The sequence below is a fragment of the Staurois parvus genome, unplaced genomic scaffold (genome assembly GCF_062004578.1).
Source record: "Staurois parvus isolate SC_StPar_1 unplaced genomic scaffold, SC_StPar_1.0 ptg002675l, whole genome shotgun sequence".
Classification (NCBI taxonomy): domain Eukaryota; kingdom Metazoa; phylum Chordata; class Amphibia; order Anura; family Ranidae; genus Staurois; species Staurois parvus.
In genome coordinates, this window is record NW_028320471.1 from 152501 (window position 1) to 176737 (window position 24237).

Genomic DNA, 24237 nt, shown 5'->3' on the forward strand with positions numbered 1-24237 from the left:
TGTTACCAACCTTTGGCTTGTTTACTGACTAGGCTTCTGCTTGATCCCAACCTGCAACCACTTGTTACCAACCTTTGGCTTGTTTACTGACTAGGCTTCTGCTTGATCCCAACCTGCAACCACTTGTTACCAACCTTTGGCTTGTTTACTGACTAGGCTTCTGCTTGATCCCAACCTGCAACCACTTGTTACCGACCTTTGGCTTGTTCTTCAGCTACACTTCTGCTTGATCCCAACCTGCAACCATTAGTTACCGACCTTTGGCTTTTTTACTGACTATGCTTCTGCTTGATTCCAACCTGCAACCACTCATTACTGACCTTTGGCTTGTTCCTCGACTATGCTTCTGCTTGATCCCAACTTGCAACCATTTGTTACCAACCTTTGGCTTGTTCCTCAACTACGCTTCTGCTTGATCCCAACCTGCAACCATTAGTTACTGACCTTTGGCTTGTTTACGGACTACGCTTCTGCTTGATCCCAACCTGCAACCACTTATTACCGACCTTTGACTTGTTCCTCGACTACACTTCTGCTTGATCCCAACCTGCAACCACTTATTACCGACCTTTGACTTGTTCCTCGACTACACTTCTGCTTGATCCCAACCTGCAACCATTAGTTACCAATCTTTGGCTTTTTTACTGACTACGCTTCTACTTGATTCCAACCTGCAACCACTCATTACTGACCTTTGTCTTGTTCCTTGACTATGCTTCTGCTTGATCCCAACCTGCAACCATTTGTTACCAACCTTTGGCTTGTTCCTCAACTACACCTCTGCTTGATCCCAACCTGCAACCATTAGTTACTGACCTTTGGCTTGTTTACGGACTACGCTTCTGCTTGATCCGTTATCTGCTATATCTGCTACTGGACCCCGGCTTGCTCACCTCTTGGTGGGGAGATCCTGAGGACCGCGACCTGGAACTAACATGCAGCAAAACCCATCTCCACCATCAGCAGTTTTGGTGCTTAGAATCTGCACCTTGGGTCTCTCCACTGCTATAGCTACTGGTCTCCGAGCCCGACCCCTGACCGTGACAGATGTCCCATTATCACATCCAATCCTGATATTAATCCTGTTTTAGGTCCACCAGTTTCTCAGGGTGAGCGTTTGACTGACTAATAATAGAAGCAATATAGTCGATGTTTTATCATCAAATTTCGAAAGCCACTTTTTTGGCCCAAATCCCATTTGCGTTGGCTATTGATATTAATCTTTTTGTTGGGTGGCCATTTATATTTTATTAGATTTGATGGTCTGTTTATTTTGAAGACCGTGACACCTATTTACATGTTCTTGTATTTACCGTAGCTAAAAATAACCCTCATTTCTCAGCCAGAATCTTCCCTACGTAGAGGATGGTGGACGCCCATTTTAATTATCCCTTACTTCAACATGAGCTGTCCTGTTGTCTTGGCAAGCGAAGCAACTGCAACAAACATCCAGAACTCTCTAATTTGTCTCTTATAGGACGAGGCGGTGGGAAAATTTCTATTTCCTTTTTTTTTGTGCCATGATTGACAGCGATTAGTCGCGAGAATTGCATTTGATGAGTATGTAAACCCTAACAATGAACTTTTCTGATTTGCTCCCTTTCAGTCTATTAAATGCAACACTGAAAGTATTTTTGTGTTTTCTGTTCCATAACTTCAAAAAACATACCTGTTGATCCTGTCAGAAATCTTGTGGGCTGGTAAGTTCTCCTCCGCCGAACCCTTATCAGCTACAGGACCAGTGCTTCCACCAGGCAAACTAGGAGGCTGCCTAGGGTGCACTGCCACCTAGGGGCACCTGGGTGCAGCACAGGCTCGGCACTATCTCTGTGTGGGACACCGCCATGTCATGAATGATCAGCTGAGAGGAGATTACAATCAGTGGTGTATTTAGGATTTGTGCTGCCCTAGGCAACACAAAATTCACCCCTACCCCCCCAGAGAGAGCCTCATTGACCTCATTGATCCTGTCAGAAATCTTGTGGGCTGGTAACTTCTCCTCCGCAAAACCCTTATCAGATACAGGGCTGGTGCTTCCACTAGGCAAACTTGGCGGCTGCCTAGGGTGCACTGCCACCTAGGGGCGCCTGGGCGCAGCGCAGGCGTGGCACTCTCTCTGTGTGGGACGCCACCATGTCATAAATGATCCTTCAGCTGAGAGGAGATTACAATCAGTGGTGTATTTAAGATTTGTGCTACCCTAGGCAACACAAAATTAACCCCCTTCCCCCAGAGAGAGCCTCATTGACCAATAACACCCCTGCCCCCCACCCGCCACCACCCGAGAGAGCCTTCCACTACCTGACCATTTGGAAACTCAGGCACTGCCGGAGGGCCTGGGATCAGTAGGGGGCAGGGGCGGACTGACCATTTGGAAACTTGGGCACTGCCTGAGGGCCCGGGGTCAGTAGGGGGCCCTATGAGATGCCTCTGGTACCTTTTTCATAGGCTTTTTTTGAGTTTGGGCAAGGACACAGGGGCCCCATGATCCCCTATTGCCCGGGGGCCCCATGAGTTGTCAGTCCGCCCCTGGTAGGGGGCCCTGTGAGATGCCTCTGGTACCTTTTTCACAGGCTTTTTTGAGTTTGGGCAAGGATGCAGGGGCCCCATGATCCCCTATTGCCTGGGGGCCCCATGAGTTGTCAGTCCACCCCTGGTCCGGTGGCACCCCATGCGGTCGGTGTCACCCGGTGTGGCTCACACCCCACGCACCTGCCTCGGGACACCACTGCTCGCAAGAGCAAATGGTAAAATCAGCATTATACATAAACCCGGAACCGAAGTCTTTCAGCTAACGGGTTTCGAGGAACATGCCCCCTTCATCAGGACGAAACCTCAAACTGTGGGGAAATGTACCTTCCGTTTTTTTTTTTTTACCAACAATAGAAATAATCTTTGTCTCTTTTATTCAGTTTTGATCTTTTGCTCCTTCCTGTATTTCTATGGTTTGAGAGACATTATGTCATGGCGCTCAACACGTGCACCTAAAATGGTTCAACAGACATACTCCTACGGTCCCACGCGCATGGTGTCACATATCTAACATGTTGCGTGTCTTTTTCCCACACATTCCAGTAGTAAAATCGCATGCCGTGTTCCCTTAGATTGCTATGTTGAGACCTAGTTGCTACGTGTCGTTAAGGCGGATCGGATACGTCATTTTTTTTTTTTTTTTATGAAGTGGAACATGTTTTGACCTGATTCCTGTGTTGTGCTATTCCAGGTCATAAAAACTCAGAGAGTTTATTCCTAGATAGAAGTTTAACGGCGATGAGTAATCCTGTGAAAAATCCTGGCAGACCTGAAGGCTAACCCGGTGACTTAGTAAAGAATGGAAGCAAGTAGATTAAATTCTTTCAACAGCATGAAACAAGCCAGCCGGCAGTTTTATGTAGAGGAGAATTCTTGGCGGATGTTACATAACAATACTTATTCAAAGGAGACCTATGAATACATAGAGGTCAAAAGGATTTGTATTCAGTCCATCCAGTCCTGAGATTTGCACAGCTCTGCCACACAGTACAGTCCTTTGTGGCAGGAGAGGAGATTGGCTTTTTCTTTGCTGCAGTAAGGTAGCCCTTAAAGTGTTACTAAACCCCGGACCCCACATTCACTATATCTGCTCTCCCCGGACCCCACATTCACTATATCCGCTCTCCCCGGACCCTGCATTCACTATATCCGCTCTCCCCGGACCCCACATTCACTATATCTGGTCTCCCCGGACCCTGCATTCACTATATCCACTCTCCCCCAGACCCCGCATTCACTATATCTGCTCTCCCCGGACCCCGCATTCACTATATCCGCTCTCCCCGGACCCTGCATTCACTATATCCGCTCTCCCCGGACCCCACATTCACTATATCTGCTCTCCACGGACCCTGCATTCATTATATCTGCTCTCCACGGACCCCGCATTCACTATATCCGCTGTTCCCCGGACCCCGCATTCACTATATCCGCTCTCCCCGGACCCCGCATTCACTATATCCGCTCTCCCCGGACCCCAGAGAGAGCTGAAAATCAGGTCTCTCCTCTCCAGCTGGACTACCTAGAAACACTCACCCTGTCTGTATTTTTTTTCCCATGAAAGTGGAGGTACCCTTTAAGGGAAAGGAAGGGGGATACCTTGAATAAGAGAACCTTGCCACTGAGCTCTACTTAAAAAAGTTGTCCTTAAAGTGATTATAAAGGATCCATTTAACAACCAATAAGGGATATTTACCTGCTCTGTGCAATGGTATTGCACAGAGCAGCCCCGATCCTCCTCTTCCTGTCTCCCCTGCCAGCACTTCTAGCCCCTCCCCCTCCCTGAGTGCACTAATAGCAAGCCATTTATTATGGGGGCACCCATGTAGGTCAGCCCTGCCTCCCACTCCCTCCTTGCTGGTTGTGATTGACAGTGGCAGGAGCCAATGGCTCCAACTGCTGTCTCTGAGGAGGGAGAGAAGTGAGAGAGCCTCTGCTCTCCTGCACATGGATTGAGATCAGACTCAGGCAAGTATAAGGGGGGGGGGGGCTACTTGCAGAGAATGCATTAAGGCAAAATCCTACTGCCTTTAGAACGACTTTAAACACCCATCTGTGACTTTGTCTAGGCTGATATGTCATCAGTTTGCTGCAGGCTGGAAGAAGCATTTCCTCGGGCTGTACATTGTAACTTTCTAGGAATGCGTTCACAAATGTCAGCAGCAGGGGCTGATCTGTGTCAGACATTTGTGAACACAGCCACCAGGATTTATATGACTGTGTCATCTCTGAGTCAGCATCTAAGTCCAGGAAGCAGATGGGTGATGCCCAAATAAAGATGGCGCTGTCCTTCTGGAGAGAAAAGCAGATGAAGGCGTCGTCGGATGGGCAGCATGCTCTCTGAGAGGTAATAAACACTTCTGGAGCATTCTGCACTCAACACGAAAGACATTTCTGATGACAGGTCCGCTTTAAGCGGTGATTAGGTGATGCAATTGCGATGGCTAATATTCCTCATTGCATTGTGTCATGGGATGCCGTCGTAGTGTGCTGGATTTATTACCGGCGTGATGGAAAGTGTTATGAATCGGTAGTGAGGAGGATCCAAAATTGAATAATACCGACCTGGAATTCCCCCCCCCCCGTCACCGCGTGTCACCGGCTCACTCTCTCCCTCTTTATGGACTAGTATGGCGGGGAAGATTTGATTTATATGACATGGAGGAGGATTTCATGGAGGAATATTAACGTGACACAGAGATGTGTGATGGAGAATATTACATTTTATTAACAAAACACAAACCGTTTCCCGGGGCAACCGGATGATTGCTTTTATATGCTGAACAATGACAGCGCAGTCTGCATCTGCTGAGTGGTTACTTTGTATCTGTTACATTTAGTTACCTGTATCTATGTCACCCCCTGCTGTTCAGTCACAGTATGACACTATCAATGATTTGATACATATACAGGATATACAGTGTATACAGCATACAGGGAGATATTATTGGTTCTCATATAGCGCTGTCAATTCACGCAGCACTTTACATATTTATTGTACATTCACATCAGCCGCTGCGCTCAAGGAGCTTACAATCTAAAGTCCCTAACTCACATTCATATATAAAGAAGGAAGATATATACAGGTATATACATATATATATATATATACACACACACACATATATATATATACATACATACACACATACATATATATATATATATACATATGTGTGTGTATGTATGTATGTATATATATATATATATATGAATGTATGTGTATATGTATGTATATATATATATATATATATATATATATATAACCAGTTGTTGCATGTTGGGATCACGGCGAAATGTAGTTGTGGAACAAGCCGAAGGTCAGTAACCAGTTGTTGCATGTTGGGCTCATGACAAAACATGATTGAGGAACAAGCCGAAGGTCAGTAACCAGTTGTTGCATGTTGGGATCATGGCGAAACATGATTGAAGAACAAGCCGAAGGTCAGTAACCAGTTGTTGCATGTTGGGATCATGGCGAAACATGATTGAAGAACAAGCCGAAGGTCAGTAACCAGTTGTTGCATGTTGGGATCATGGCGAAACGTAGTTGAGGAACAAGCCGAAGGTCAGTAACCAGTTGTTGCATGTTGGGATCATGGCGAAACGTAGTTGAGGAATAAGCCGAAGGTCAGTAACCAGTTGTTGCATGTTGGGATCATGACGAAACATGGTTGAGGAACAAGCCGAAGGTCAGTAACCAGTTGTTGCATGTTGGGATCATGACGAAACATGGTTGAGGAACAAGCCAAAGGTCAGTAACCAGTTGTTGCATGTTGGGATCATGACGATACATGGTTGAGGAACAAGCCGAAGGTCAGTAACCAGTTGTTGCATGTTGGGATCATGGCGAAACGTAGAGGAACAAGCCGAAGGTCAGTAACCAGTTGTTGCATGTTGGGATCATGGCGAAACGTAGTTGAGGAACAAGCCGAAGGTCAGTAACCAGTTGTTGCATGTTGGGATCATAGCAAAACATGGTTGAGGAACAAGCCGAAGGTCAGTAACCAGTTGTTGCATGTTGGGATCATAGCGAAACATGGTTGAGGAACAAGCCGAAGGTCAGTAACCAGTTGTTGCATGTTGGGATTATGGCGAAACATAGTTGAAGAACAAGCCAAAGGTCAGTAACCAGTTGTTGCATGTTGGCATCATGGCAAAACGTAGTTGAAGAACAAGCTGAAGGTCAGTGACCAGTTGTTGCATGTTGGGATCATGGCGAAACATGGTTGAGGAACAAGCCGAAGGTCAATATTCAGTTGTTGCATGTTGGGATCATGGCGAAACGTAGTTGAGGAACAAGTCAAAGGTCAGTAACCAGTTGTTGCATGTTGGGATCATGATGAAACATGATTGAAGAACAAGCCGAAGGCCCGTAACCAGTTGTTGCATGTTGGGATCATGGTGAAACGTAGTTGAGGAACAAGCCAAAGGTCAGTAACGAGTGGTAGTGAAGGTACAGATGGAAGCAGGACAGACGAGAGCAAGACATTGGCTGGAGAAATCACAATAATCTGGCAAACAGGGAGTGCAGAGACATGGCTTAAATCAGGAAGTTCATGGGAGGAGCAAAGAGTTTACGGTTCAGCAAAAAACAAGGAATAAGGCAGGATTGTCCAATGGATCAGGCAGAGTATTGTCCAGCATCTTAGGTAGCTCAGTGTGAAAAGCCATTGCCTCACACAGTGGAGGATCTGTGTTGAAGTCCAGGCCCTGATAGTGCTCCCCTCCTCCCAGGATGTCCACTGGACATCTCAGTACCAGGTTTGTGAGGAAACCTCTGGTGCTGTTCTCTTGTTCTTCTAGGGGCATGAACATTCTCCTCAGGCTCCCAAAATTTTTCTTCTGGCCCCTATGCTTCCCATTGAACCAGATATTGTCATTTGTTCTTAGTGCGCTCAATTTGTGAGTAGTAATTAATTGTTAATGAAGCACTGAGCACTTTTCAATACTACACTAGGAGAGGTTTTATGTTCTTTTTTTGTCTATGAATGGGCCGTTTCCTTAGACATCAAGTGGATGATATATTTGTGGCTTACCTTACCTGGCGAAGCGTGGAATGAAAGCTTGTCTTTACCTGGGCCGGACTGACAATTCATGGGGCCCCCGGGCAATAGGGGATCATGGGGCCCCTGTGTACTTGCCCACACTCAAAGCACACCCAAAAAAGCCTATAAAAAAGGTACTAGGGGCATTTCATGGGGCCCCCTACTGACCCCGGGGTCTCAGGCTGTGCCCGAGTGCTCGAATGGTCAGTCTGCCCCTGGTCATGACCTTAACTTGGTGTGGGTCAAGGTTGGAGGTAAGCATTAGCCGTGAGAGGTGGTGGCACAGCGGTGGAATACGCCGGCATGTTATGTGGAAGCAGGCACGGTGTACACGCATGTGGAAATTTATATTTATTTGAAGCACGTTATTTAAGGAGATTTGCTGCAAGAGTGAGACAGTCATTTATTACGGACTTTATATTCATGTCTATTGGAGTGGATCACGATTTTATTCACTTTATTTATCCTTTTTATGACTTAATAATTTTATCAGTTGTTATATTTGCAATAATTTATAAAAATTTAATTTTTGCATGTACACATTTATATTTGTAGCTTCGTATTTTTGCACATGTACATGTTTTCTTGTATGGTCTTTTTGCGGAGAGCTGGGGGAAATTCTTGGTCCAATTGTTCGATGTCCAGCATTTATAAGTGAAGAAATCGGGCGGACTCCTCATGGTATATAGCAGTGTTTCCCAACTTTTTTTCAGTCACGGCATCCTTTAAAATTATGGATAATCTCAAGGCACCCAATCTAAAATGTAAAAAACTCTTCTACACACATCCAGTACACCCAACGTTAGAGGTGATCAGGGGCGGCCTGACAACTCATGGGGCCCCCGAGCAATAGGGGATCATGGGGTCCCTGTGTCCTTGTCAAAACTCAAAAAAAGCCTATGAAAACGGTACCAGGGGAATCTCATGGGGCCCCCTACTGACCCCAGGCCCTCGGGCAGTGCCCGAGTTTCCAAATGGTCAGTCCGCCCCTGGAGGTGATGTATTCTTCCGAAGCAAATACACCTTTGCACATGGGTACTGACTAGTATTCCTGTGCGTCTCTCTCATTTTCTCTCCCTTACTCTGCTAATGTGACCCCAGTGCTGATGGAGAGGGGCAGGGAAGGGCCAAACAAGGATGATGAGCCTGCAACCGACATCCTCCTTACCAACTGATGATGTAATGGTTGTTAGGATGCAGGCAGCTAGAAGGCCATAAAAGTGCACAATGAAAACCTGCCCTTTGTGTACTAAAAGGCAAGATTGATCCATCTGCTGGCTTGTCTAGAATTGTTGGGCATTTTGCCAAGGCACCCCTGTAGAAGACTCAAGGTACCCTGAAGAAGACTCAAGGCATCCCTGAAGAAGACTCAAGGCATTCCTGAAGAAGACTCAAGGCACCCCTGAAGAAGACTCAAGGCACCCCAGAAGAATACTCAAGGCATCCCTAAAGAAGACTCAAGGCATCCCTGAAGAAGACTCAAGGCATTCCTGAAGAAGACTCAAGGCATCCTGCTTGAGAAAGTCTGGTATATGACAAGGAAGCAGTGCAGCACACAATGTTCACAAGGTATTGGCACAAATGTAAGGAAATTCAGGATATGGGAGTTCATCACTATGGGAGGTTGTGGGTCAGATTTTTATGTGCAGAAATTTTCTCGGGAAGGCTAAATGGGGTTCCTACATGTACAGAAAGTGCTAGAAGCCTTCCATAACCTAATATTATTATTACAGGTACTCAATTTACGCAGCACTTTACATATATATTGTACATTTCTATCAGTCTCCGCCCCCGAGGGGCGTACAATCTAAGTCCTTAACTCACATTCACATACTAGGGCCAATTTAGACAGCAGCCAATTAACCTACCAGCATGTCTTTAGAGTGTGGGAGGAAACCGGATTCCCCGGAGGAAACCCACACAGGCACAGGGAGAACATACAAACCCCAGGCAGGTGGTGCCGTGGTTGGAATTTGAACCAACAAATCAAATATTATTGTGGAACTATAAGAAACAGAAAGGAATACCAGCCCACTTTTAGGAGAAGGTGGGGGCTGAATTGCTCCTTAGGCTAGGTGCCCACCTATGCAGGTTTGCGTTTGACCCGTTTCTGCGTTTCGTTTTGTGTTTTTTGCACCTGCATTTTTGGTGCATTTTGTGGGAAGGGGTTTAAAAAAAAAATTCTTGTTGCTAGGCAGATTTAAAACACAAAACGCAGCAAAAGCGCACTACATGCTTTTCTGCAGCTACAGCAAGCAAATCTGCAGCAAGTCTACAGAACCAAAAATGCAACTTTTTGCATTAACAAAAGTCCCCGACCCTTTCCAAAAAACGCACCGGGTAAAAACGTGGAGATGTGATCGTGTCCCATAGGAAATCATGTTCAATGGATTGTAGTTCATTTCTGGAAATGCATAGGTGTGAACCTGGGGTAATAGAGCAGAACTTTTAGGTACTCTTTCACGAGACTTGGATGAGATTACAGGCTGGGCTAACGAGCCCACAGACACACGCAATTTTTATCTCAAGAACATAACTATAATTTTTGGACATTTTATACCATTCTGTATTCCAATATTTTACTTGTCATTTTATGCAATCTTATTATTTAATCCATTTTTGAGGTTTTTATACAAGAGCTGGAAGGGCTTTCTATTTTCGACATTTCTCACCAATATAAGTTAGACAGAATATCGAGACAATTCGATATTTAACAGAAAGACATCGAAGTTTTTTGCAAATAAATCACACTCAAAGGACCCATCGCTTAAGCATGCCATTGATGGGTCAAAAAAAATCGGCCGAAAATTCGCCCGAAAGAATAATCGGCCGATTTTCGGATTGTTAGTGGGTGAATTGGTCGGCTGTTTTTCGTGATTTTGACACATTTTTTTAATCGGTCATGTTGGAAAAAAAATGGCCGATTTTGTCCATCGGCCGATTTTCACTGCAATGAAGGGCAAATCGGCCGATCTTTTTACTGATTAAAAAAATGCGTATGAGCCGTGACCTGCAAGAAAAGAAGAAAAAGAAGAAGATGAAGACAAAGAAAAAGAAGAAGAACATCTGTATCTTTTTGTATCCATTTTGGATACAGATGTTTCTATTCGGATACAAATAGATACAATGTTCCAACTTTGCTATACTTTTAAATGTCAAATATAATAGTGGAACTCTCTGCAGGGACACCGCTATTATATTTGACATTTAAAAGTATAGCAGTTGCAACATTGTATCTATTTGTATCCGAATAGAAACATCTGTATCCGAAATGGATACAAATAGATACATTGTTGCAACCGCTATACTTTTAAATGTCAAATATAAAAGTGGTATCCCTGCAGAGAGCTCCGCTATTATATTTGACATTTAAAAGTATAGCAAAGTTGGAACATTGTATCTATTTGTATCCATTTTGAATACAGATGTTTCTATTCGGATACAAATAGATACAATGTTGCAACCGCTATACTTTTAAATGTCAAATATAATAGCGGTGTCCCTGCAGAGAGTTCCACTATTATATTTGACATTTAAAAGTATAGCAAAGTTGGAACATTGTATCTATTTGTATCCGAATAGAAACATCTGTATCCGAAATGGATACAAATAGATACAATGTTGCAACTTTGCTATACTTTTAAATGTCAAATATAATAGCGGAGCTCTCTGCAGGGACACCACTATTATATTTGCCGGCCGTAGACGGGACGAAAATCAGTTTAACAATGGTGGTAACGTCGGCCGACTGAATGACCGATTTTTCATTTTTTTTAAAAAAAAATGTCCGGTTTTCTCCCCATCTATGGCCTGCTTTAGGAAAGATATCATCTCATGTCTTTAAAAAGCACAATCACAGACCATGTTATAGTGAAACTCGATCACATTTTATTCAGTGATAATCAACTAATTGATCATTGAAAACACAAGCAGTAAATTTATTTTGCAATAATGCCCCTTTCCCAGGGGTGGACTGACAACTCATGGGGCCCCCGGGCAATAGGGGATTATGGGGCCCCTGTGTCCTCACCCACACTCAAGCCACACCCAAAAAAGCCCATGAAAAGGTACCAGGGGCATCTCATGGGGCTCCCTATTGACCTTGGGTCCTCGGGTAGTGCCTGAGTTCCCAAATGGTCAGTCCGCCCCTGCCCTTTCCCCCGTGCATTCCGTGTGTCCGTTTTTCATGTCTGTTTACGGATGAAAAATGGACCCCCATGTATTTCTATGGATTAGCGGATGTAAGCGGATGATCGTCTGTTTACATCCATTAATGTCTGCATTGTGAATGGATGAAAAACAGATGTAAACGGACATACAGTCCATATTTGGATCTGTTTTTGCATTTGTAAAGGATGTGCAAAACTGATGAAAAATTTGACGAGAAAGGGGTCTTTCACACGAACGTTCCGGTCGGATCCATCTGGCCATTTTTCAGGCGGACCCAATCGGAACCTACATCCACTTGCTGAGCAGGGTTTCAGCGAAGAGATCCCCCGCTGAGCAAGCAGGTCCGCTGAATGGGTCCACGCCGTGAGAAAGGACCCATAAACTGATGAAAAACTGATGAGAAACTGAAGAAAAATTGATGAAAAAACTGTTATAAACTGATGAAAATTTTATGAAAAAACTGATATAAACTAGTGAAAAATTGATGAAAAAACCATTATAAACTGATGAAAAAACTGATGAAAAATTGATTAAAAAACTGATATAAACTAATGAAAAAACTGATATAAACTGACGAAAAATTTATGAAAGAGCCATAACGCAACTACCAAATTGATGAAAAAAGTGTTATAAACTGATGAAAAATTGATGAAAAAACTGATATAAACTGATGAAAAATTTATGAAAGAGCCATAACGCAACTACCAAATACACGAATGACATAAAAACACCGTGCGGCAGATTTAGTAAAAAGGTAAATAGACTGCAAGTGCAGTTGTTCCAATGCTGACGGTCAAAAAAATAGGACGACGTCTGCTCGTGACGAAACACGTAGGGTGGAGCTACGGCTTATGACGTCATAAAAACACAGTGGGGCAGATTTTGGAAAGGTAAATAGACCACAAGTGCAGTTGTTCCAATGCTGATGATCAATAAACAGGACGGCGTCGGCTCGTGACGAAACGCGTAGGGTGCAGCTATGGCTTATTATAAAAAAAAAAGGTAAATAGACTGCAAGTGCAGTTGTTCCAATGTATATAGACTGCCACAAAACAATAGATCCTCCCCCCCAGTGATCCCCCAGCAGCAAGCATCAGACCTTCCAGGACACACCAGCACCCCTTGCCATTACATACGTTCAGTACTGGAACTGCGTTCCCGCTGAAAAGAAAAGCCCTATATATATATATATATATATATATATATATATAAATTTAGTATAAGTACCAGAATCTACTTTTTATATTAGCTTCCTCATCTTCTGCATGGCCTTTCACTTGTAAGGCTTGAATTTGATGGATTTACGACGGGGGGCAATCCCCGGGGAGGACGCAGCGGGACTTATCGTCTTCACTCAGTAGCACATATCCGGATTTACAGTTGCAGCCAAAGACACACATAGCGGGGCACATCTTTCCTTCGTTACTTTTGCTGCATGTAGCGGGGCAGGTGCTCCCGCAGCCGTAGGTCGTGTTCCCCGTACAAGATCTGCACAGCTTTTCTTCGACGCAGCCTCCGTATCCGTCCGACACGAGGCCCTTCTTGCAGAAACACCCTTTCTCACACTTCCGATTACACAGAGGGGGGTCAGGGTGGGTGCAGTTTGCTGGGCAGGCTGGCCCACAGGGTTTGTATTCTTGATTTTCTGGACATTCGGGGACTGAACATTAAAAAAAAAAAAAAAAAAAACAAACATTATTGATGGTTTTTGTTTTGGCAAGCAACATAAAACTGTCATGCCTTCCTGTCCCCAAAGATTTTTTTTTTCTTTACTTTGGTTCCCCCAGACCGCCTTGCCCAGGAAAATCCTCTAGGTGGCAGTAATCTGGGTGAGCCGTTTCAGGGAAATCGATGTAGCCATAAAATGGGCGTAGGCTAACTTACTTGTTTTATTAAACACTTCCAGTCCGGACACTTTCACCCCCTTCCAGTCCGGACACTTTCCCCCCCTTCCAGTCCGGACACTTCCCCCCCCCCTTCCAGTCCGGACACTTTCACCCCCTTCCAGTCCAGACACTTTCCCCCACTTCCAGTCTGGACACTTTCCCCCACTTCCAGTCTGAACACTTTCCCCCCCTTCCAGTCCGGACACTTTCACCCCCTTCCAGTCCGGACACTTTCACCCCCTTCCAGTCCGGACACTTCCCCCCCCCTTCCAGTCCGGACACTTTCACCCCCTTCCAGTCCAGACACTTTCCCCCACTTCCAGTCTGGACACTTTCCCCCACTTCCAGTCTGAACACTTTCCCCCCCTTCCAGTCCGGACACTTTCACCCCCTTCCAGTCCGGACACTTTCACCCCCTTCCAGTCTGGACACTTTCCCCCCCTTCCAGTCCGGACACTTTCCCCCCCTTCCAGTCTGGACACTTCCACCCCCTTCCAGTGCGGACACTTTCACCCCCTTCCAGTCTGGACACTTTCCCCCCCTTCCTGTCTGGACACTTTTCCCCCCTTCCAGTCCGGACACTTCCACCCCCTCCCAGTCCGGACACTTTCACCCCCTTCCAGTCCGGACACTTTTCCCCCCTTCCAGTCCGGACACTTCCACCCACTCCCAGTCCGGACACTTTCACCCCCTTCCAGTCCGGACACTTTTCCCCCCTTCCAGTCCGGACACTTTTCCCCCCTCCCAGTCCGGACACTTTCACCCCTTTCCAGTCCGGACACTTTCTCCCCCTTCCAGTCCGGACACTTTGCCCCCCTTCCTGTCTGGACACTCTCCCCCCCTTCCAGTCCGGACACTTTCCCCCCCTTCCAGTCCGGACACTTTCACCCCCTTCCAGTCCGGACACTTTCACCCCCTTCCAGTCCGGACACTTTCCCCCCTTCCAGTCCGGACACTTTCACCCCCTTCCAGTCCGGACACTTTCCCCCCCTTCCAGTCCGGACACTTTCACCCCCTTCCAGTCCGGACACTTTCCCCCCTTCCTGTCCAGGCCAGCTTTCAGCTTTCTGCGCTGTCACACTTTGAATGACAATTGCGCGGTCATGCAACACTGTACCCATATGACATTTTTGGAATTTTTTTGAGACATATAAAGTTTTATTTTGGTGGTATTTATTCACCGCTGGGATTTATTTTTTTTTTTGTGCTATAAAAATGAAAAAGTCCAAAAAATTTTGAAAAAAAGGGTTTTTCTTATAAAATTTTGCAAATAAATAATATTTCATCATAAATCTTGGCCAAAATTTATTCTGTTATCTTTTTAGTAAAAAAATCCCCTGTGTATCTATTGACAACTACAGAGAAGTGAGCTCCACCCACCTGACCCACGTCTAGTATAAATGGGGCCCTCAAAGTCACAGAGGGCCCCTGTACAGCTGCACAGTCTGCACCATGGTATGCCGCTCCCCACCCCGGGTGACACCATCCTCCCCTGCTATAGAAGGATTTTATTTGTATACATACCTGGCCCAGCATATATTAGTATGAAGGAGACGCCTGGAAAACAAAAAAGCAATTTCTTAATTAATTAATTAAATACATTAATATTTAAATGAATTTCTTTGACTATAAAATATTTTTTAAAACTTTTTAATTTTATATAGAGAAGGGGAAAGTTGAAACCCCTTTAAGGTTTTTTTTTTTTTTTGCTCCACTGGGGAGATTTCCTCTCACTTCCTGTACAGGAGACACAACAAGAACTGGAAAGAAATCTCGCCTTTGATTTCTTTCCAGTTCCTGTTGTGTCTCCTGTACATCCTGTCCATCTCCTGTAAAATCTCTAAGACCATTGATCCCAGAGCAGGGACCCCCATGGAAAGATTCCCCTCTATTCCTGTCCTGGTGACAACTGTAGAAGTTTGGATTTCCCGCTGTGAAACATGGAGAGGGTGGATCTTCACAATGAGGACTCAGATGGCAATGAAGCCTTCTATTACCCAGATATCAGATATGTCGAGTGTTTAATATTCCCACTCCAGTGATGGGGGTTTATTATTCTCACTGACACCAATGCCGGGGGGGTTTATTACTCCCACTGACACCAATGCTAGGGGTTTATTACTCCCACTGACACCAATGCTAGGGGTTTATTACTCCCACTGACACCAAAGCTAGGGGTTTATTACTCCCACTGACACCAATGCTAGGGGTTTATTACTCCCACTGACACCAATGCTAGGGGTTTATTACTCCCACTGACACCAGTGCTGGGGTTTTCTTACTCCCACTGACTGACTCCAATGCTGGGGGTTTATTACTCCCACTGACACCAAAACTGGGTGTTTATTACTCCCACTGACACCAATGCTGGGGGTTTATTACTCCCACTGACACCAAAACTGGGGGTTTATTACTCCCACTGACACCAATGCTGGGGAATTATTACTCCCAATGACACCAATGCTGGGGGTTTATTACTCTCACTGACACCAATGCTGGGGGTTTATTACTCCCACTGACACCAATGCTGGGGGTTTATTACTCCCACTGACACCAATGCTGGGGGTTTATTACTCCCACTGACACCAATGCTGGGGGTTTAATACTCCCACTGACACCAATGCTGGGGGTTTATTACTCCCACTGACACCAATGCTGGGGGTTTAATACTCCCACTGACACCAATGCTGGGGGTTTATTACTCCCACTGACACCAATGCTAGGGGTTTATTACTCCCACTGACACCAATGCTGGAGGTTTATTATTCTCACTGACACCAATGCTAGGGGTTTATTACTCCCGCTGACACCAGTGCTGGGGTTTTCTTACTCCCACTGACTGACCCCAATGCTGGGGGTTTATTACTCCCAATGACACCAAGGTGGAGGGCAGTCTTTTAATGCTCCCATTGACACCAGTTCTTGGGGGGTGGGACTTTTATTACACCCAGTTACTCCAATGCTGGGGAGGGACTTTTATTACACCCAGTGACTTCAATGTTGGAGGGGGGGGGCTTTGATTACACCCAATGACTCCAATGCTGGGGGGGACTTTTATTACACCCAGTGACTCCAATGCTGGGGGGGGCTTTTATTACACCCAGCTACTCCGATGCTGGGGGGGGGCTTTTATTACAACCAATGACTCCAATGCCTGGGGGTGCTTTAATTACACCCAGTGACTCCAATGCTGGGGGGACTTTTATTACATCCAATGACTCCAATGCCTGGGGGGGCTTATATTATACCCAGTGACTCCAATGCTGGGGGGGCTTTTATTACATCCAATGACTCCAATGCCTGGGGGGCTTTTATTATACCCAGTGACTCCAATGCTGGGGGGCTTTAATTACACCCAGTGACTCCAATGCTGGGGGGACTTTTATTACATCCAATGACTCCAATGCCTGGGGGGGCTTTTATTATACCCAGTGACTCCAATGCTGGGGGGGCTTTAATTACACCCAGTGACTCCAATGCTGGGGGGACTTTTATTACATCCAATGACTCCAATGCTAGGAGGGCTTTTATTACACCTAGTGGCTCCAATGCTGGGGGGGGGCTTTTCTTATACCCAGTGACTCCAATGCTGGGGGGGGGGGCTTTTAATATACCCATTGCCAGGGCAAGGTCATCTAGTGCCCAGGGTGAAGATGTCAAATAGCACCCCACTCTAAAATGTGTGAGCATTATATGTCAGCAACCCCCCCCCAAAAAAAAAAATGTAAAGCACTAATCTTAACTCCCTAAGAATAAATTCCCTTTTCTAAACCAGAATTCTCCAAATCATCTCTCCGAGCACAACCTCCCCCACCCAAATTCCCACTGTGCCCAGGGCAGCTGCCCCTCCTGCCCAACCCTTGTCCTGGCCCTGATTATACCCAGTGACTCCAATGCTGGGGGGGGGGCTTTTATTATACCCAGTGACTCCAATGCTGGGGGGGGTAGGGCTTTTATTACACCCAGTGACTCCAATGCTGGGGAGGTAGGGCTTTTATTACACCCAGTGACTCCAGTGAAAGTGGGGGGGGGTTATTATATCCTCTGACACCCAACAATTATACATTCTTTTTACTCACCAGTCAGAACCAGCAGGAATCCAGAGGACAGCCCCATGATCAACAGGATTTTATCAGCTTCGGTCAACAAAGAAGAAGGACGATCCCTACAGACGAGACACAGAAATATAAATGAATATTTAGAATACAAATGACGGCGGGATTTTAATCTCAAAACGTAATTTCTGATCTCTGAAAACACAAATTCCCTCCCTCCCGGTCACACCCTCTGCAGTCTATTGGTGGAAAAAAGAAAAAATCGCATGGGCATTTGTCCATCGGAACGTCATGTAAATCTGACCTGTGTGAATGGCGCGAAACAAATGTTCTCAGGCTAGATTCTCTGCAGGCTCAAATGTGCAAAATACCGCATTATGGCCCATGGATGGCGCCAGAGAGCCCACTTATTTATTATGGTAGCGCCATCTAGTGACCATCATGCAATATTTTCCTTAGAATTGCACAGAATGCATTTGTGTGAACTTGTTAAAGCTTTTAAAAAAAATTCATGTTATGATACAAACAAAGCTTTAACGTAACATTTAAATATCGCTTTCAGCAGATATACTGCTACAGGTGCGCAAAATCACATATATATTCATGATTTTACATTTCTGGGTGGGGGTGCGTATGCCCTACCCGCGCCGCCATTCGCGGCCTCGGCTGTCAATCACCAGGTCCCGTAGTCTCCATCAGAAGCCCCTGTGACAGGGTGACAACGCAGGAGCGCAATTGGCAGACGGGGACGCAGAGTTGTCACCCTAGTGCCTGACCAAGGCCCCTATGGCAGGATCGCCGGGGATTATTTTAATAAAAATCTGCAGATTTAAAACCTGATTAGACTGCACTGATAGGAATTGATGAGTCTGCACTGATGGACACTGATAAGCTGCACTGATGTGGCTACTTTGATATGTCAGTGTAATTAATGTACTGACAACCGTGCCAGGTTTCAGCCCTTCCTTTCCTACAGTTTTTCTTAGTTTCTGTTAGAAACTTTTACAAATAAGTACATTTCCTTATTCACTGATGGGAACTGATGAGGTTGCACTGATGGGAACTAATGAGGCTGCACTAATGGATACTTATGGGAACTGAGGAGGCTGCACTGATGGGCACTGATGAAGCTGCACTGATAAGGCTGCACTGATGGGCACTGATGGCAACTGATGAGGTTACACTGATGGGAACTGATGAGGTTGCACTGATGGGAACTGAGGAGGCTGCACTGATGGGAACTGATAAGGCTGCACTGATGGGAACTGATGGGAACTGAGGAGGCTGCACTGATGGGCACTGATGAAGCTGCACTGATGGGAACTGATAAGGCTGCACTGATGGGCACTGAGGAGGTTGCACTGATGGCAACTGAAGAGGTTACAATGATGGGAACTGATGCAAACTGATGAGGTTACACTGATGGGTACTGATGGGAACTGATGAGGCTGCACTGATGGACACTGATAAGGCTGCACTGATGGAAACTGAAGAAGCTGCACTGATGGGAATTGATAAGGCTGCATTGATGGGCACTGATGGGAACTGAGGAGGCTGCACTGATGGGCACTGATGAAGCTGCACTGATGGGAACTGATAAGGCTGTACTGATGGGAACTGATAAGGCTGCACTGATGGGAACTGATGGCAACTGATGAGGTTACACTGATGGGAACTGATGGGAACTGATGAGGCTGCACTGATGGGAACTGAGGAGGCTGCACTAATGGGAACTGATAAGGCTGCACTGATGGGAACTGATAAGGCTGCACTGATGGGAACTGATAAGGCTGCACTGATGGGAACTGATAAGGTTACACTGATGAGCACTGATGAGGTTACACTGATGAGCACTGATGGAAACTGATGTGATTACACTGATGGGAACTGATGAGGCTGGACAGATAGGAACTGAGAAGGCTGCACTGATAGGCATTGATGAGTTTACACTGATAGGCACTGATGAGGTTACACTGATGGACACTGATGGAAACTGAGGAGGCTGCACTGATGGAAACTGATGGGAGCTGATGAGGCTGCACTGATGGGAACTGAGGAGCCTGCACTGATGGGCTCTGATGAGAACTGATGAGGTTACACTGATGGGAACTGATGAGGCTGCACTGATGGACACTGATGGAAACTGAGGAGGCTGCACTGATGTGCACTAGCGGGGCTGCACCGATGGGTCAGAAATTATTTGTTGGTGAGTCAGGAGTTAGAAAAATGATGGAATATCTGGTAGCGCCATCTACTGACCATAAGGCAACATTGTTCTCTAGAATTGCTCAGAATGAAGTTACACTTGTAGTCTCCATCAGAAGCCCCTGTGACAGGGTGACAACGCAGGAGCACAATTGGCAGGCGGGGACACAGAGTTGTCACCCTACTGCCTGACCAAGGACCCTTACGGCAGGATCACCAGGGATTATTTTAATAAAAATCTGCAGATTTAAAAATATTGAAAGTGACTTTAAACCAGTGCAAAACACGCAAGAAACTCCTATCATGGCACAAAGAAAGCTGTAAAATAACATTTTGAAATAAATGAATCTCAGAGATAATAAGTTGGTGAGTGAAGCCTCAGGTCAGGAGCAGGGGCGGACTGACCATTTGGAAATTCGGGCACTGCCCGAGGGCCCGGTGTCAGTAAGGGGCCCCATGAGATGCCCCTGGTACCTTTCATAGGCTTTTTTGGCTATGGTTTGAGTGTGGGTGAGGACACAGGGGCCCCATGATCCCCTATTGCCCGGGGGCCCCATGAGTTGTCAGTCCGCCCCTGGTCGGGAGTTAGACCGATGGCGGAATATCTGGCTGTGCTACTGACCTGTGCGGTGTAGTAGTAGTCGGCGGGTCCGGTAGCAGGGACACCCGGGTTCAGGATTATATAGGATGTGGGGCTGGAGGTGTCACCATACAGTAGACGGGTGCGGCGCAGTAATTAGCTCCCTGTCCTTTCTGGATTTCCCTGTTCTAGCACATACATAGCATCACTTTGACGTCAGACGTCAGATATAGAATGCCAAGGAGGAAGCCCGGGGCTCCTGTAATTAGGAGGTTGGCACGCCAAGTCGCTGGCATTTATTTGGGTTCTTCATTGTCCTTCTGTGATCCGGCCCTCCGGGGTTCAGCTGATCCAATTCCATCACCTGTTCTATTGTACCAGAGGAACTGATTAACCCCTTCAGTGCCGGACACTTTCACCCCCTTCCTGCCCAGGCCAATTTTCATTTTTCAGCACTGTCGCAGTTTGAAGGACGATTGCGCGGTCATGCAACACTGCAACCAGCTGACATTTTTAGCATTTTCTTTGAGAGATAGAGCTTTCTTTTGGTGGTATTGAATCCCCACTGGGGGGGGGGGGGGATTTCTTGCTAAACAAACTAGAAAAGACTGAAAATTGTGGAAAAAAACCTTTGTTCTTAGTTTTTACAATTTTACAAACAAGTAATTTTTCTTATACACTGATGAGGTTGCACTGATGGGCACTGATTAGGCTGCACGGATGGGCACTGATGAGGCTTCACTGATGGGCACTGATTAGGCTGCACTGATGGGCACTGATGAGGCTTCACTGATGAGCACTGATGAGGCTTCACTGATGGGCACTGATTAGGCTGCACTGACTAGCTGCACTAATGTGCAATGATGAGTCTGCACTGATGGCAACTGATGAGGCTGCACTGATGGGCACTGATACGCTGCACTGATGAGCACTGAAAGACTGCACTGATGGGCACTGATTAGGCTGCACTGATAGGAACTGATGAGTCTGCATTGTTGGACACTGATAAGCTGCACTGATGTGGCTACTTTGACAACAATGTAAACAATGTACTGACAACCGTGCCAGGTTTCAGCCCTCCTTTCCTACAGTTTTTCTTAGTTTCTGTTATAATATTTTACAAATAAGTAAATTTTCCAATTCACTGATGTGTGCTTATGAGGCTGCACTGATGGGCACTGATAAGGCTGCACTGATGGACACTGGAAGGAACTGAGGAGGCTGCACCAATGGGCACTGATGAGGCTGCACTGATGGGAACTGAGGAGGCTGCACCGATGGGCACTGATGAGGCTGCACTGATGGACACTGATGAGGGTGCACTGATGAAAACTGATGAGGTTACATTGATGGGCACTGATGCAAACTGATGAGGCAGCACTGATGAGTACTGATGAGGCTGCACAGATGGATACTGGTGAGGCTGCACTGATGGGAACTGATGGAAACTGAGGAGACTGCACTGATGGGCACTGATGAGGTTGCACTGATGGGAACTAATGAGGCTGCACTAATGGATACTGATGGGAACTGAGAAGGCTGCACTGATGGGCACTGATGAGGTTGCACTGATGGGAACTGAAGAGGTTACAATGATGGGAACTGATGGGCATTGATGAGGTTGCACCGATGGGAACTGATAAGCTGCACTGATGTGGCTACACTTCATATCAGTGTAAACAATGTACTGACAGATGCCGGTTTCCAGCTCCCATTTGTTCACACAGACACAGCGCATGAGGAAAGGAAGTCTGTTCACTGTGATGAGCTGTGATTGGTCCTTTACTGCGATCCGTGATCAGCTGTGTCCAAAGAAAACAGCGGTCACTGAGCGCTCCCAATGAACGCCCTAGGGGGCGCACGGGAGGCGGGGTTCGGGGAGGACCTCCATAGACTCCCTCCCAGAACTGGGGGACCGCGCTGCAGACATATTTCGGCTATAGCGCATTCAGGAAGTAGTCAAATATATATTTAAAAAAAAAACATGTATCATGGTGTCACAGGAAAACAATAAATTCAAGTGTAATATCAAAACTATCAATCAAAGTGCTAAAACAGGGGTGCTCAACCCGCGAACCACAGAGCCCTGTGACCCCTGACACCAGTGAAGCGCATTCCCGGGGTTGGCCATCCATTGACTGCGATCTGGGCAAGCTGACCCTTCCACTGACACCAATGCTGGGGCACCATTCTGACCTCAAACATTGTCACTAACATCTGATGCTGAGGCATTTCTTTCTTCCTACTGACCGCAGCCCGGCCTTCAAGCAGTCTGATGGACAGGGAAGTGGCCCTTGGTTGAAATTTGGGACCCCTGGTCTAAAGAGATGACTTCACCGACACAGACAGCCCTGAACACACAGGGGGCAGCACTGTGCCATATATTAGGATTAATGATGGGTGATTGCTGACACCTTGGATCTCAGGGTGACAGGGACAGACTGACCATTAGAGCACTCGGGCACTGCCCGAGGGCCTGGGGTCAGTAGGGGGCCCATGAAATGCCCCTGGTACCTTTTATAGGCTTTTTGGGTGTGCTTTGAGTTTGGGCAAGGACACAGGGGCCCCATGATCCCCTATTGCCTGGGGGCAAGTAGTGCAGGAACCTTTATGTGTCCAAAGTCACATTCTAATAGGAAAGAATGACAGTTCTGTTCTTGTGCGACTTTGATGCGACCGAACACTCAGCTTCATAATTGGTCAGTTGGCACGCTTTGGTTTCTTAATGTCATTTAATTCAACTTGTAGTCAGCGGAAGGTAGAATAGTGCCCCATCATTGGTGTCAGTGGGAGGAATAGTGCCCCATCGTTGGTATCAGTGGGAGGAATAGTGCCCCATCATTGGTGTCAGTGGGAGGAATAGTGCCCCATCATTGGTGTCAGTGGGAGGAATAGTGCCCCATCGTTGGTATCAGTGGGAGGAATAGTGCCCCATCATTGGTGTCAGTGGGAGGAATAGTGCCCCATCATTGGTGTCAGTGGGAGGAATAGTGCCCCATCATTGGTGTCAGTGGGAGGAATAGTGCCCCATCGTTGGTATCAGTGGGAGGAATAGTGCCCCATCATTGGTGTCAGTGGGAGGAATAGTGCCCCATCATTGGTATCAGTGGGAGGAATAGTGCCCCATCGTTGGTATCAGTGGGAGGAATAGTGCCCCATCATTGGTGTCAGTGGGAGGAATAGTGCCCCATCATTGGTGTCAGTGGGAGGAATAGTGCCCCATCGTTGGTATCAGTGGGAGGAATAGTGCCCCATCATTGGTGTCAGTGGGAGGAATAGTGCCCCATCATTGGTGTCAGTGGGAGGAATAGTGCCCCATCATTGGTGTCAGTGGGAGGAATAGTGCCCCATCATTGGTATCAGTGGGAGGAATAGTGCCCCATCATTGGTGTCAGTGGGAGGAATAGTGTCCCATCATTGGTGTCAGTGGGAGGAATAGTGCCCCATCATTGGTATCAGTGGGAGGAACAGTGCCCCATCATTGGTATCAGTGGGAGGAATAGTGCCCCATCACTGTTGTCCATGGGAGGAATAGTGCCCCATCATTGGTGTCAGTGGGAGGAATAGTGCCCCATCATTGGTGTCAGTGGAAGGAATAGTGCCCCATCATTGGTGTCAGTGGAAGGAACAGTGCCCCATCCTTGGTGTCAATGGGAGGAATAGTGCCCCATCATTGGTGTCAGTGGGAGGAATAGTGCCCCATCATTGGTGTCAATGGGAGGAATAGTGCCCCATCATTGGTGTCAGTGGGAGGAATAGTG

General features: G+C 46.5%; 1 protein-coding gene across 1 annotated transcript; it reads right to left on the bottom strand.

Annotated features, from left to right (window-relative positions):
• Positions 1-11445: 11445 nt before the first annotated feature.
• LOC149429970 (serine protease inhibitor swm-1) lies at positions 11446-20568 on the bottom strand. The gene is made up of 4 exons (XM_089666299.1): positions 20519-20568; positions 17716-17801; positions 15161-15193; positions 11446-13410 (listed from the first exon to the last, which is right to left on the bottom strand). Exons 2-4 carry the CDS (start codon positions 17750-17752, stop codon positions 13052-13054), a joined length of 429 nt encoding a protein of 142 aa, XP_089522425.1. The 5' UTR covers positions 17753-17801; positions 20519-20568; the 3' UTR covers positions 11446-13051.
• Positions 20569-24237: the final 3669 nt, after the last annotated feature.